Source organism: Notolabrus celidotus, chromosome 10, assembly GCF_009762535.1.
Source record: "Notolabrus celidotus isolate fNotCel1 chromosome 10, fNotCel1.pri, whole genome shotgun sequence".
NCBI lineage: Eukaryota > Metazoa > Chordata > Actinopteri > Labriformes > Labridae > Notolabrus > Notolabrus celidotus.
Genome location: NC_048281.1, coordinates 29,940,121 through 29,955,499, shown reverse-complemented (window position 1 = coordinate 29,955,499; position 15,379 = coordinate 29,940,121). Strand labels below are relative to the sequence as shown.

The 15,379-nt window shown below is 39.2% G+C and overlaps 1 protein-coding gene across 1 annotated transcript in view; it reads right to left on the bottom strand.

Moving 5' to 3' along the window:
• ints6 (integrator complex subunit 6) overlaps window positions 1-12,752 on the bottom strand; it is a 38,362-nt gene extending 25,610 nt beyond the window's left edge. Inside the window, exons 1-5 of the mRNA XM_034693805.1 lie at window positions 12,300-12,752; window positions 12,106-12,183; window positions 11,393-11,542; window positions 4,560-4,649; window positions 1,969-2,152 (exon numbers count right to left, since the gene is read on the bottom strand). Of these exons, the coding sequence (XP_034549696.1) occupies window positions 1,969-2,152; window positions 4,560-4,649; window positions 11,393-11,542; window positions 12,106-12,183; window positions 12,300-12,410 (613 nt within the window). The 5' untranslated portion in view covers window positions 12,411-12,752. The remainder of the gene's footprint in view (window positions 1-1,968; window positions 2,153-4,559; window positions 4,650-11,392; window positions 11,543-12,105; window positions 12,184-12,299) is intronic.
• Window positions 12,753-15,379: the final 2,627 nt, after the last annotated feature.

The window sequence follows — 15,379 nt, the reverse complement described above, 5'->3', positions numbered from 1 at the left end:
GAAGAAGATTCAGACTCTATTTATACTTCTTTATAAGAGCTTATTCTGATGCTTATTTATAACCATGCATATTTTGTACATTTTCAGAACAGTAACAGTAGTACAAACATAAGTGTGTGAGCTTTATTCAAGATCTGACTTCCATCAATGAACCTTGAAATGTAATGTGAGATTAATAGTTTGCTTTTTTAATGAAAGCATAAAAAACGGGAGGTGAAGCAGAGGCTGAGAGATCCTTTGGGTCAAGCACTAAAAGCAGAACACTTTTAATCTAACAATTCCCACAATGCAACTTACTGACGTCTCCCATTAAATCTTTTCTGATAGTTAATGTTTCTAACTTCTGAAAATCAATTTCCTCAGTTTACAACAATATTCTATTAAATCATTGAAGTCAGTCTAACGAAAAGATAGCCCTGATATTTTTGACCTCCAGAGCTAAAGGAGACAGAATCATGACTGTGTATGAAGATAGATAATGCCTCTCTATCTCCTCACACTGCACAAACGTGAAGCCAAAATACCCCAACAACAATTACTGACACATTGAACATTCAAAGCCTCTGGAAACGTAAATGGTATATCTAAAATTCATATAGAATATCAAAATGCAATGTGTAATCAAGCTTCAACAAAAACCTGAGTGAAAATAAACATCCACAACTATGAAAATACTCTGTTCAAAAACAGCTTGTTTTCCAGGTCAGAGTATTTCTCAGGACTGTGTGGGCGTGGCCTAACTTTGATTGACAGGTCAAGAGAGAGTTCACAGCCTGCATGTTTGAGCCGTCTGACTCTGAATCTAAAGACATCAAAACTCCAGAATCTGAAAATTATTCATTTACAATGGTCTCTGAGTGCTGAGTCACAAAATACTTCAGAATCAGGACTTCTATCATTTATTAGTTTTATCACTCCGTAGCCTCCGGGGCATCAGGACCATGGGACGCCCGGAGCAGTGGAGGCTGAAGTGTAGTATGTGCACGCAGAGGAGCTCGGCTCCGGGTGTCAGACATAGCTGTTTGGCTAAACTCTGAGCTGTTTGGGGAAAGTTAGTGAACCGGTCCTGGCGAAAGTTAGTGAACCGGTCCTGGGGGAAAGATAGTGAGCTGGTCCTGGGGAAAGTTAGTGAACCGGTCCTGGGGACAGTTAGTGAACCGGTCCTGGGGAAAGTTAGTGAACCGGTCCTGGGGGAAAGTTAGTGAGCTGGTCCTGGGGAAAGTTAGTGAACCAGTCCTGGGGACAGTTAGTGAACTGGTCCTGAGGAAAGTTAGTGAACCGGTCCTGGGGAAAGTTAGTGAACCGGTCCTGGGGAAAGTTAGTGTACCGGTCCTGGGGAAATGAGCGGAGCATAATGCGGGACTGCTTTAGCCACTCGGCCGCAGATCAAAGTTTCCCCATATCCACCACAGTTTGAAAATAGAAGAATGACAACAAGCTGTCATCTTCAGCGGTGGATGTGCAGACAAGGACACATGAGCACAGCGGGGCAAAGAGCAGAGAGACAGCTATACAGACAGATTACAGGCAGTACGTGATTAGCAATCAAGCTAACACTTAGGTGAGCTGGCTGAGACGTCAGGAGACGGTCTGAGCAGGAGCGGAGTAGTTTTATTGAACATGTTTGCACGTGACTCAGTGTTTCATTTCTGATTGGTTGGATATTTGTTACTTAATAAATATCAGGTTAAACCAGCCCCCTTAAAACCCAGTTTGAAAACGTGTTAAAAAATGTAATTGAACAAATTTGAAAATGGATCAAAGTTGAGTTGTAATATTTTTACATAGTTTTTAGTATTTACATATGGTCTGAAATATCATAGGTAGAAGGTTTTTGTTGATTTGGGTTCCCAGAGGCTTTAAAGGCAGAGTATGCACAATAAGGATTGGTTATTGGTGTTGCCACACTGACGTCCTGCCCCTTTAAATAACCAAAATGAACCAAACAGCAGCTGTTTCTGTGCCTACCTCCAGTGACCTCACACATGGGGGTGATCGGGGAATCGTCGGGCGGGACACCACCGAGGGGTTCAGGCTCCACTGACGCGTTGCCAGGGATCCGCAGCACCAGAGCGAACAGACGCTGGTCCCAGCGGAAGGGTTCCTTGGTCAGCTCGCTACCCGGCAGCGGGGTGGTCAGCGGCAGATGGAGCTGGTGGAGGAGAGAGACGGGGGGGAGTGAATATTGATTACAAAAGGAAATATGAATAAGACATACTGATTATGTGTGAGGGTTTGACAATGTGAAGTTGTTTATACTGAAGTAGCTTTTATTTTAAGGTCGCTAAGAAGGATCTTTTATGGAGAAACTAATGCAGTGCTTAATTTATCAGGCTTTTAATCAGCTGCAGATTTTCACATTTAGTTATAGACTGTGTTTTTAATTAAACTTGCAGAAAATTGCACTAAACCCATAACATATTCCTATTAAAATACAAAGTAAATATATTAATACATCCAAATTGAATTCTTATATACCCAGTGTGTCTGAATTTTCCCTTAAACAAAGACAGTTTGGTAATAAAACAATAACAATTTACTCCCCAAATCTTTTAAGCAGACACCCACGGCCATCTCAAGTGCTATTAAAAGATTATGGACTCTTGATGCATCATCCCTGCACACTAACAGGCTCCTTATCACTCTGCTTCACAAACACACATTCTCTATTTCTTATAATTTTTTAAACATCATCTTCAGGCAGCCCTGAAATTAAACTAACAGAGCAAAGAGGGTGTTATTTCACTTGTAACTTGTTCCCAGTCTGACTGAACACAAGTCTAGAATTAAAGCAGAGGCTGTAAATCAGACTGTGGCTACAGAACCGGGGATTTAATCTGGTGTGTTTGACCTCTACAGGTTTTTGCTTCATGAGTCACTTAACTTCTTTCTATTGAATATTCCACATCGATGACAACTAACAAAACAAGAAGGGCCTTTGAACTCTGTTTCCTGATATTTTAAAGAGCAAGGGGTTTAACAGTGAAGTGAAACACAGGCTGAAAAATCAATAACAGAAACAGAAACTTAAGTCACTTCAGTGAGAGAGTATCAAAGTAAACGTTTGTGGGTTCTCTGATGTGTAGAGTTTCTTGTTTTAGTTGTCTTTTATGAGGCAAATTGACACCATTTTGGTTTTTGATTGTTGTTAACATAAGACATCAAAACTTCTCTTTAAAAAAGCCTACAACACTAGACCTCAACTCCCTCCACATCTCTGTTCTTTTGTATTTTATCTATTTATTTCTATTTTTCACACTTTGTGTAAAGTGACTTTGAGTACTCAGAGAAGCGCTATATAAGTCCTATCAGTTATTATTATTATTATAAGAGAAAAACAATATATGTATTAGCTCTGGGAAGTTTTAAAGGTTTTATTTTTACCAAGAAAAAAGCCGACTCGCACAAGAAAAAAATATTAAAATTAAAAATTTCTTGTATCTGGAGTCCTAAAGCTGCTCTAGTTTTTTCTTTGGTGTTTGTGATACAATTTGATCGACCCAGCAGCTACTTTTATTGGCTTGGATTTACACGTTACTCGGGTATTTTTTATTTTGCACATTCGTCTACATAATTACTTATAATTACATTTTGTAATATCCTTCACCCCTCACCACAAAATGACATGAGAGCTAAAAGTGTCTCGCATATAAGTCTCTATTTCACTTCTGATGGTGTTCGAGTGGGGTGTTGCTTACAGATAGACAGGTAAGATAGTAGCACTGCTTTGCCTGACGTACTCGTAGGGATTTCCCTTATGACACTTTAAGAGTCAGCAGGGCTCAGGATGAATCATTTCAATTTTACAAATCAGTGACAACCTTCCTATGATGACGATTTTTTATAGTTTGTAACTACAGGTAGCAGGTGTTTAGATTTTTTTTTTTTTTGAATAACCTCTAAGCTCATAATTTAGAGGCATCAGATCCTCAAAATGTTTAATAAACACACAGGTTGGACTCTCACAATAAATATTTTCAGAGAGATATGATCATGTAATGCAACTTTGTGGAGTTGTCACAATTTGCAGACCTTTGTACCTTTCTGTTTTTAATATGAATGAAATCAATGTTTTGATCTGAACTACTTATCATGACACTGCCTTACAGTCATATGAAATAAAAACATCCACACACAGACATGTCCGTCACTTTTGGGCTGTGTACATAAACTTTTAAATTATCTATTTATTTAATATAATTTAATTTGACTTAATTTAATCTAATTTAATTAATTTAATTATTATTCTTATTATTTTATTTGTGAATGATTTGTTTAATTTGGTAGAACACTTTGTGACCTCTGTTCTTGAAAGGTGCTTTATAAATAAACTTGTTATATTTATAGACAAACAACACTCTAATCCCCATGTTATTACCCTCTGACAGACACTAGGACAGCATTAATAACAGCTGATAACTGCTAACGTCTGATTGATTTGTTTGTTTGATTATCTGCATGTTTGAGAAACCAGACAGGCTGCAGAGTAGTCAAGCAAAACAGGAAGCACTCCCAATTGGCCGACACCCCCTCGCCTCTGTGTAGGCTTTTTGGCTGACCTCGTCTTGGACTCCACCGCTGCTGGTCAACTTGCTGCCGTCACTAATGGTGATAATGATGGCGGGTTCGAGGAAGAAGGGGTTCCTTCCCTGCAGAGAGATTAAAAAAAGAAAAAAAGACATTCACAGTTACTTTAAAGAGAGGAAAGAAGACGTTAAAGTAAAAAAGGGAAGCCGGGAGTGAAATTCATTTAAAGCACTTGAAAATCTGAGGCATAAATGAGCGCAGGAGATGTGTCATTAAATAGATAACTTGTGGGGATCTATTTTAAATCAGTGGGAGTGTGAAAGAGAGAAACTCAAGGGAGTAATAACAGAAAGAGTGAGAGTATAGTCTTTTGGTACAGAGCGACTCTATCTATGCATTTGAGACCAGAACTAGCGTCTCTGCAGTGTATGTCAGAGTACTTTACCTGAGGATCTACTTTTAAAGCTCTTTTTCCTGCTAGACCTCACAGTGTTTCCTGACAGCAGCCCCACACACTGATAAAACGAAAGTGGAGCAGCACATTTATCACCGTGCTTCAGCCCTGTGGGATCTCCACGGAGGCCAAAGAATAACTTGGTGAGTTAACAGCGTAAAAACCTCAACGCGGGGCGACGTGTCCTGTCAGCGAAGAGTCAGCACAGCAGACCTCACTGCAGAGCCTCACACACACACACACACACACACACACACACACACACACACACACACACACGGTCTATAAACACTGTCCTGTTTCTGACAGCGGTGTGATTATTAATGGATGCGGCCCCGCTCAGTGTGGACCCTACCTGTAGGCTGTGGTTTGTGTTGAGTGATGGATCTGTCCACTTTCACAAACAGACCAAAGTAAACAGAGCAGGATGCCACCAAGATCCACTCTGCTGTAGGTATCCATGACAACCTGGCTGATGTGTTTTTTTTTATTTTTTTATTTCCCATCCTGCCCAAAATCCCTTTATGATATGGAGCGCTTTCTTAGCATGCTAATGAGTTGGTGATGAGGCCAAAGTTGCCAGACGAGTGATAATGATTTCATCTGTGTCACATCAGCTCACTTAGCTGTTACTGTTGCTATGCTGTTAGGCGTTCGGCTCATTATTCTGTCCCCTCATGACAAAGACGGCTATTAAAATTAGATATTAGGACATCACGTCAGCAGATCATCAGAAAGCAGCAGAGAGATCCACTCCTGTTATCTTGTCCATGGTTATCTGACACTCTGAAATGAATCATGTACTCACTACTCTAATACCAATTATATTAAACCAAACCTCACAGAAAAGCCAAATAATGACAGATTCTTTGTCTTACATGGCAGCAGATTAAATGATGTTTGATTTTGAGTAGTTAACTGGTTAAAAAAAGGAATTATGAAAGCAATTTAGGGGAATAAAAAATTGGAGTAGACATTTTTTTTAAACTATTTTCTGATGTGCTGACTAAATGAGAGTTGGGAAATAATCAAAAATAAAAATAACACTAATTATTTTAAAATATAATAATACTCATCAGCCCCTCCCCTTGGCGAAGGCTTCAAATAGGCTCTGAGTTTTCTACCTCTTCCTGCAATATATAATATCTACCTTTGTTGTTTTTTCTTATGCATCTTTTAAAATTGTGCAAAAAAAAAATTAATAAAAAACTACATAAAATTTAAAAAATGATCTATGGGGATAAAAAAAAAAAAATTCAACGTCAGCTATTAAAATCTGATTTTTTTGGACTCTATTTATAATCATGTGCAGAGCTGAAATGATAACATGGAAAAAGTCACAAATTATTTTAATAGGTGAAATTTCAAATTATGTTAAAAAAATATCCTGGAAACAGCTGCTCTAATGTGGATTTTTTTTGCTTCATTTTCAACATTTTACTGTTTTATTATTTTAATTTGATGAATTTAATATTATTCAATTTTCACTCTTTTGTCAGTGCTTTTGTAATTTGGTTTAATGTTCAGATGAGAGATGCTAATCAATTAAGATCAGTTAAATCATTATTTTTCTTAAAGTTCCTGTGAGGAGAATAGACAGGCTGGAATTAATTAAAGTGCCTCTTTATGACCCTCTAAAGCAAACACGACTATCAGCATGAAAAGAAATTATTTCTATTTATTCATTTTAATGAATAAAATTGCTGCTGGGGGGAAGGTGTCAGATTGAGTGAATAAATAACAGCACGCTGCAGTAACAGCTTTTTATCATGTTTTGAATGGCGATGATTCTTAATAAGTGATTCATGTGACTGTTGAAGGAGAGCAGGAGGGGGTTATTTGTTTAATAAATTTGTACACATGTACAGGACAAAACCAAGGAAGAGATAAAAAGTACCACTTAGTCCTCAGGGGGCGCTAAAATCAGCAAACAGATAGTTCCTCACAGGAGCTTTAAGATGAGAGCAAACTGCAGGGTTTGGGTCATTAAAAAATAAAGCATCTCATTTTAGTACTTCCTGTCATCTTTCAGACCAAATCCATTTAAAACTTCAGCAAATAGCTGGTTAATTCAAATATATCTTTAACTGCAGCTTTCATCATCTGCAGCTGGCAGGCAGCTAGGTCCACTATGCCGTCCAACAACAGGATCTCTGGTCAGCTGACATGATGGCAGACCGACTCAGATCCATTAATGCCCCGTTCATCACTCTGCTGACAAGTTAACTTACAACCAAACATCGCTGGTCATCTCATTTCCTCTCTCTCCCCCTCCCCTGTCCTCCTCCTCTCCCCTCCTCCTCCTCCTCTGCTCTTTTACCGCTCTCTTAATGAAACCGTGATCAGTGTCAGGATTACCCCGCTGCCTGTCTCGCTCTCTACCTCCATGCTTCTCTTCATCTCCCAGGGGAGAGTCATCTCAGATGCCTGGCAACCTGGAGGGTTCTTTGTTACTGTAGCAAGAAGCACTCCAGGGCAATATTAACCCCCCCACAGCAGCCTGACTCCCCCCCCACCCACCCCCTTTTGTCTTCTCCCTCTCTGCCCCACCGAGCGTCTCGAGGATGAATATCAAAGTCGACTTTACTTCATGAATTAAAGAGGAAAAAACAAAAGCAAGCCGTGCTGACTTATGAAACGGGACACTTCAAATAGAAACCACCAGCCGATCAAAAGCTTCTGCATCACTTTGATTTACAGCTGTGGGAGAAAAACTGAGAGAGCGTGTGTAGTCATCAGGCGGCTGATTGAGGCTCTCACATTTGACAGCTCAAAGTAAAGAGAGCTGCACCTGATGAGGCGCCTTTGTCTGAGAGGAAATTAGGTTCATCGCTCGCATCTGCACTCAATGCCCTGCTTTTATCTGATGACCATACGCAAAATTAAATAGAGTGTGTACGGGTTTCCTAATATTAAAATGAATGGAAAAGTTACGCACATAATCTGCTGATATGTAAATCGAATTAATGCCCACGCACTCTTATTCAACCTCTCTTGAAAAATCCTTCACAGCTCATTGGTCAGGCTTCTTTTAAAGGGAACATTGTTTTTTTTTCTCCACATGAGTTGTTAAGCAACTGTAAAGTAAAACATTCAAACAAAAGAAACAATATTCTTTTCTACTGAGTTGATACGCGTGCATAATTCTTAAACGTCTACTAAGTCTAGCTTCTCTAATCGGAGGAATTGCTGCTTGTCTTTTCTGATTTTTATGATTGTTAACTGAAATTCTTTGTGATTTAAGCTCTACACTGGAAAAAAGAAGGAAAACAGCTGTCAGGATGAGCTATGGGGAACTGTTATTTGCAGTATTTATGAGTTTTAGACAAACATAAGGAAAATGTGTTTCTTAAAATGATAACAGATTACTCAAAAATTAGTCCAGTTGCCCTTTCAGATCAAGCTTTGAACTGTATCTTTACACTCATTTTTAAAAGGGCATAATAATACCCACATCTTCTGGTCATGTCCAAAACTAAGCTTGTTCTGGAGAGAAGTATTTGATGCACTGAAAGAGGTCTTCCAAAAAGGACATTCCTCAAGACCCCTTGGTGGCAATACTCGGAGTGATGCCCGTTGGCCTGAATGGGAGGGCCAAAAAGTACTTGTTTAATATCCTGTCTACAGCGGCCCTGAAGTGCATCACCATACGCTGGTTGAAACCAGACCCTCCCACTTACAATATATGGATCCAGAAGGTTTGGGACATTTTATCAAATTACATACCAATTAAGACTCCAAAGAGAAACTTTTACAACAAGGTGGAGACCTGCACTGGCTCTACTAACGCAATAGAGAGTGATGTTTAATTTAGGCACAGACCAAGATCATGCATTACTTTTTCCTGGGTTCAACTTCGCACCTGTACTTTGACACGCAATATATGTGAGTGGATTAGAATTTATTTCTTCACGATTACAATATTTAATTACGATTTTCATTTCTCCTTTACTCATACGAACGTTTATTCTTACACTTGTGTGTGAATTGTGTGTAATAATGTTTGTATGTATATTCTCTGGAGTGGACATTTTGCTTTATTGTATTTGTGTTATCTGATTCGGTCATAATGTCCGAATGTAACTATACAGCTGGAAAAAGAAAAAAAAAAGAAGACATTTTTCACATTGTATTGTTGATGAGAAAAATGAATAAAAATTAAGGGGCATAATAAGCAAAATACACTAGTTATTTAGTAACTACCACATTGGTTGTGATGTCAAAGTCGGGTTAAGTATAGCAGGCATTGTGCACCTATTCTGAGAGTGGTCTTATTTCAGCCCTGAAGGGGCAGAGAGTAGAGAACCGGTCATTACATTATAGAGACAGTTAAATCAGCCTGTCATTAGAGGTCAGTGGTGACCGCTGCAGGACACAGTAACCTTAACCTCTGCACAGAGCTGCTCTATGTGTGTGTGTGTGTGTATATGTATGTGTGTGTGTGTGTGTATATGTGTGTGTGTGTGTGTGCTCACAGGCCCTCTGAGTCCATATCACTGCTGCCAGCTTTACAGCGTGGATGGCATCTGACATTCCAACTCCCTGAGAGTGCCTTAGCATGCAATATGCACGCTGTATGGGTGAATGTATGCATTACGTGGATGGTGGGATCTCCTATTTGTTACCCAGGAGATGCTAGCTGTATTCACTGTTATTCTCATCCTCTGGACTTACCTCAACACTGGAAAACAGGCATCCAAATGCAATGTCAACAACAAGCTAGGGACATATCTTAGCAGTCAAATTGGGTATGAAATCGACTTTAAAGCTAACATTAATATTTACTCTCCTGTTAGCCTAGCAGAGGAGGAGATGTTATAAGAAGATGTGATATTTCTGGGACTCTTATTTTCTTCCTTCTGAAGCCAGTTCAGGGCAGAACCGCTCTTTGGACATTTTGTAACAACATGATGAAAGGAGTTTTTGTCATCTGTTGCAGATAAATCCTCATTTCAAACCGTAAACACAATCTCACACAGCTTCTCTTTCGACAGCTACCTCCCCAAACTGGAAATTTGACCACAGAGACTTCAAGTGATGTCACTATAGGCAGCGCTTTCTGGAAGCGGGCCAGTCATACTGAATTAGTTACAGACTGTATGGGCTCAATGAAGATTTGTTTTTCCGTATTCAGCCACAATTAATGTTATGAGAATGCAGGTTCCCAGCTGTGAATCAACTCGGCTGCTCAGCGAGAGGAGGGGCTTGTTCCAAACTCACAAGTTACAATTGAGTGGGCAGCGAAATGTTAAAAACATTTAAGACTTGTGGTTTAAAGTGAAACTACTGAGCTGTGTAACACCTTTTTTGAGTGCACAGAAAAATGTAATCCAGGGTAGAGAATATATAAATTATTCAGAGACTTTCTTGAGAGATTAATATCCGTTTGCTCCTGACATGAATAGAAAAATGATTCCCGCTACAGAGCTTTCACAGATCTGTCAAAATCTCACCATCAGCAACACAAATAGTAAAATATATCCTTTTTTAAGAGGCTGGGAATCTGCTCATCAAGACACAGCAGGGGGCAGATTTTTCTGCTTCCTGAAAAGTGGACCTTAAATAGTTTTTAAGGTCTCCCTGGCAAAAAGTAGTCCATTCAAAAAAAAGCAGCGGAGTGATTAATCATAGCTTAAAAAAAAGTTTGCAAAGCGTAGTTTAAGTTGCTGCATTTTCAGTGAGGCGCTGACTCACATTTAGGGTTAACTCAGAGGCTGAACTCTTAGAATTAAGTGTTTCAAAACTTCTTCAATTGAATTTAGGATGTCAGTGAAGATAGTCTAAATACTAGAAAAGAAATACAACTTAACAGCTTCTCCAACTTTACCATCTAAATCTGAGTCAACACCTCTTTGAAAGAGCAAAAAAACTGAATTATTAACCCTTTAAGTGTCAGCATTTAAAGAGGACCTGCTGTATTAGACTGTAATATTAAATTAGGTAATAAAACAAAAACTTTGGTGCATACTTGCAGATACTTCTTTGGCTGTTTTTCCCTCTAAAGCTGCAAGAAATTCCTTAAATTTAAATGCATCATGCACTTTAAAGCTAGAGCTAACTTACAGCTCTAGTCTCTCTGCATTAAAAAAATAAAAAGCATAAAGCTTTTTTAATTTGGAGCATTTTGGGATTATGCAACACCAACTTAAATCCCCAGGTAAAGGCTACTCGGGTGAAAAAACTAAGTTATTCCTCTTTTCCTCCCGTCTTGCTGCCGTCGTATCTGTGTCATGAAAGTGTGTGGGGTCACAGTATGCAGGTGGTTGATGCTTGTAAGACTGGGAAGAAGGGAAGGGGAGTTGGGAGTGGGTGAAAGGGGGGAGGGTCTGTGGGTTGGGGGGGCTATTAAGCAACTTTGCCATTACTTTTAACAAATCGAATTTCCTGTCTGCCTCTTTTAGTACTACATACCTGTCCATAGTTGTCTATCCCAGTCACTAATCTATTGAGATTGAGTAAATCAAAAGCGGTCCTCAAGGACTGGCCAATAGATGTGAGTCCGGTTGCTTGGAGGTTCCTCAGCTCTGTCATGAATGTGGCATGGCTCTCTTTCCATCCAGCCTGTGCAGAAGAAAAACAAAAAGACAAAACATTTTCATGAACACAACTGCAACAAAGTTAGATAAGTGCACCCACTGTTGTGACCACCTGAGAACATCTGCAAGAGTTAATGGTTAACTTTAATGTTTTTATTTTGGAAGATATGGGTCGATTCTTTTCTATCAAGGCAATAATTTGACAGCACTGCAGCCAAGCTCCTGATCCCTCCCTGCCCATGACAGGAGGGGTAAATTACAATGTCGCAGTATGTGCAGAAACTTAAGTGACAATTTAGTCTAAACAAGTAAAGTAAGCTAGTCTGTCACCCCCCCCTCCACCTCCTCCACCTCTTCCTCCTCCTTCTCCCCCCAGATATCACCTCGCTGTATAAATAACACCCAGAGTTCCTTGCTGCTCACATTGAAACAAAATGTCGGCCATGTTTTAAAAGGGGTATGAAAGCTCCTCCTGAAGATTTTCTCTACACAATTGATGTAGTGATCACAACGTGGTGGAGCGATGGAGAGAGGGGGGGACAGTCAATCTCTGTAAAAGCTGGACATGACCCCGAAAACAAACTCTACCTTTATCCCGAACGGAACGTCTTCAAAATTTACCAACATATACCGGTCCCCTCGGCTCGCCGGATCTCTCCCTCTGAGCTGTGGAAAGAGTAGAGAATTATTCACGGTTATCAAGGTTTGACAGGCGAGCTTTGCAACAAGATGATCTGATGATGGGATCTCCCAATATGAATGTGTCCCGTGGGTTACAGTACCTTCATAAAAGTCTCAACAGCGCCTTTTGCTATGTCCAGATAGGTAGTGCCCAGATGGGTGCGCTGGTTCATTGAAGCGGACGTGTCTATCAGAAAAAGTAAAACGGGCATTGTGATGGTAATGACACGTTCTGCATGGACTTGGTGTCAGTACAACGAGTCAAAACGCAAAAAAAAATCTTTTGTTCTCCTGCCGCCTGTATCACCTCTCAGCTAGCTAGCTAGCTGGCTAACTGTCTGTCTCACACATTCTTTCCAAAAAGTGTCAGAATAGTGAGTGTAGAAGCCCTTTCCGGGCGGACTAACCTAAAAACCTCACACCCTAGGGGCAGGTTATTGATTCACGAGGGATTTTGGTAATTTTTACAATATTTTGCAAATAGTCCTAAGTTTCATAGTTACAAAGTTCCCCCTCATAGTGAGTCCCTGCTTCTCCCTACACTGAATGCGCTGTGTCTTCGCAACTGGTTTTAATCAAACCACTCCTCTAGGCCACGCCCCCCAAGCGGTCTTTCAGTGTCACGTGGAAGAACAGTCGCTCCTCATTGGCTGGCTGAAGCCGCTCATTACCATATCCAAATCAGGCCAAAGCTGAGCACCTCATGCTAGAGATGGGATTTATGGCTCTGTGAAGGGAACCGGATCTTGAGGAGCCGTTCCTTTCAAAGAGCCGTTCGAAAGACTGGCTCTTTAGCACATTTTAAAAACAACAAGGTTCCCAAAGTTCTGCACAACAAATATAGAAATAGTAGAAATAAATAATAGTAACATTTAAAATACAATGTAAGATAAGATAAGATAAGACAAGATAAAATATACTTTATTTGTCCCACGTTGGGGGAAATTCTTTTGTTACAGCAGCTTACAACACGGGACAGGGGAACACAACAATGTACTAACATAGTTAAAAAATATAATAACAATAATAAAAGCAATGACAAAGGTAAAATATAATAAAATAAAATGAAAGAAAAGAAAAGAAAAGAAAAGAAAAGAAAAGAAAAAGAAATAAAATATAATAAAATAAAATAAAGTAAAATATAATAAAATAAAATATAATAAAACATAATAAATTAAAATAAAATAAAATAAAGTAAGAATAAAATAAAATATGGTAACTATTACAGATATTTACACACTACAGTATTGTACATTAAAAGACAAACAGAGACCAACATAACCTCTCATGCTGTATCAAAAGCCAGGGAGTAAAAGTGAGTTTTAAGAGCTTTTTAGAGCTTCTGGCTAACTGTCTGTCTCACACATTCTTTCCAAAAAGTGTCAGAATAGTGAGTGTAGAAGCCCTTTCCGGGCGGACTAACCTAAAAACCTCACACCCTAGGGGCAGGTTATTGATTCACGAGGGATTTGGATAATTTTCCAATATTTTGCAAATAGTCCTAAGTTTCATAGTAACAAAGTTCCCCCTCATAATGAGTCCCTGCTTCTCCCTACACTGAATGCGCTGTGTCTTCGCAACTGGATTTAATGAAACCACTCCTCTTTCAGTGTCACGTGGAAGAACAGTCGCTCCTCATTGGCTAGTTGAAGCCGCTCATTACCATATCCAAATCAGGCCAAAGCTGAGCACCTCATGCTAGAGATTGGATTTATGGCTCTTTGAAGGGAACTGGATCTTGAGGAGCCGTTCCTTTCAAAGAGCCGTTCAAAAGACTGGCTCTTTGGCTCATTGTTATCCAATCCAATCCATTTTATTTATATATCCCATTTTAAAAACAACAAGGTTCCCAAAGTGCTGCACAACAAATACAAACAGTAGAAATAAATAATAGTAAAATTTAAAATACAGTACATTAAAAGACAAACAGAGACCAACATAAACTCTCATGCTGTATTAAAAGCCAGGGAGTAAAAGTGCGTTTTAAGACGTGATTTAAAAGTTTCCAGAGTGGGGGCCATTTTAACTTGGGTGGGTAGCTCGTTCCACAATTTAGGAGCTACCACTGAAAAAGCTCGGTCTCCCCTTGTCTTTTGTTGGCTTTTTGGCACGACAAGACACATCTGGTCAGCAGACCTCAGTACTCTGGAGGGGGTGTAGAGATATACTGAGGTGCCAGACCATGCAGTGACTTAAAAACAAACATTAAAATCTTAAAATGAATTCTAAAATGGACAGGGAGCCAGTGGAGGGAAGCGAGAACGGGGCTGATATGCTCATGTTTGCGGGTTCCTGTTGAAAGGCGAGCAGCCGCGTTTTGGACTCACTGTAAGCGAGCTAGGGAGGCCTGGTTAATGCCAGTTTAAAGTGCATTACAGTAGTCCAAACGGGTCGAGATAAAAGAATGGATCAAGCACTCAAAATCATTAAAAGATACAACAGATTGAATTTTGGATAAAAGCCTCAGATGATAAAAACTGGTTTTAACTACTGAGTTTATTTGTTGTATTTATTTACCAGGTAAAACTCGTTTTTATCAAGGAAACAATCACTGATAGCAGTTATGAGATAAGATTAGGATCAGAATAATTCAAACTTACACATCCCACCAATATATATACTCTATTGGTGGGAATTATCAGAATCAGAATCAGCTTTATTGGCCAGGTATGCTTGAACACACAATGAATTTGTCTTGGTAAACTGTGCTCTCTGTGTACAAAGGCATAGGAATAAGGCATACAAATAAAAATATAAATATAATGATAATAACATCAACTATAAACACAAAGGAACAACAAATAGGCATCACTAATATGTAAAGGCTACAAATAATATGATAATAGTGCAGTGGTGAGTAGTGCAGATGTAGTTTTACATTGAAAAAGTGTATGTAGGTGATAGTTAAATAATAAAGTAAATAAAAATATGTGAATTCTGTTTGGAGAATTGTTACATTGTATATAATTATTCTGAAATATTGATTATAGTTTCATTTGGCATTGTAAACATTCCATAAGATGGTGCCGTATCCCCATGCTTCATGGGGAGATCACTATTTAGAATTTTCCCTCACCTAAAAATCTTTGTGGCACTATAAAAACTACGCAGGCTTCAGATAACTTCCATGCAAAACAACTTTATTGTAAAATTTTCCACACAAGAACATTTTAACAATACA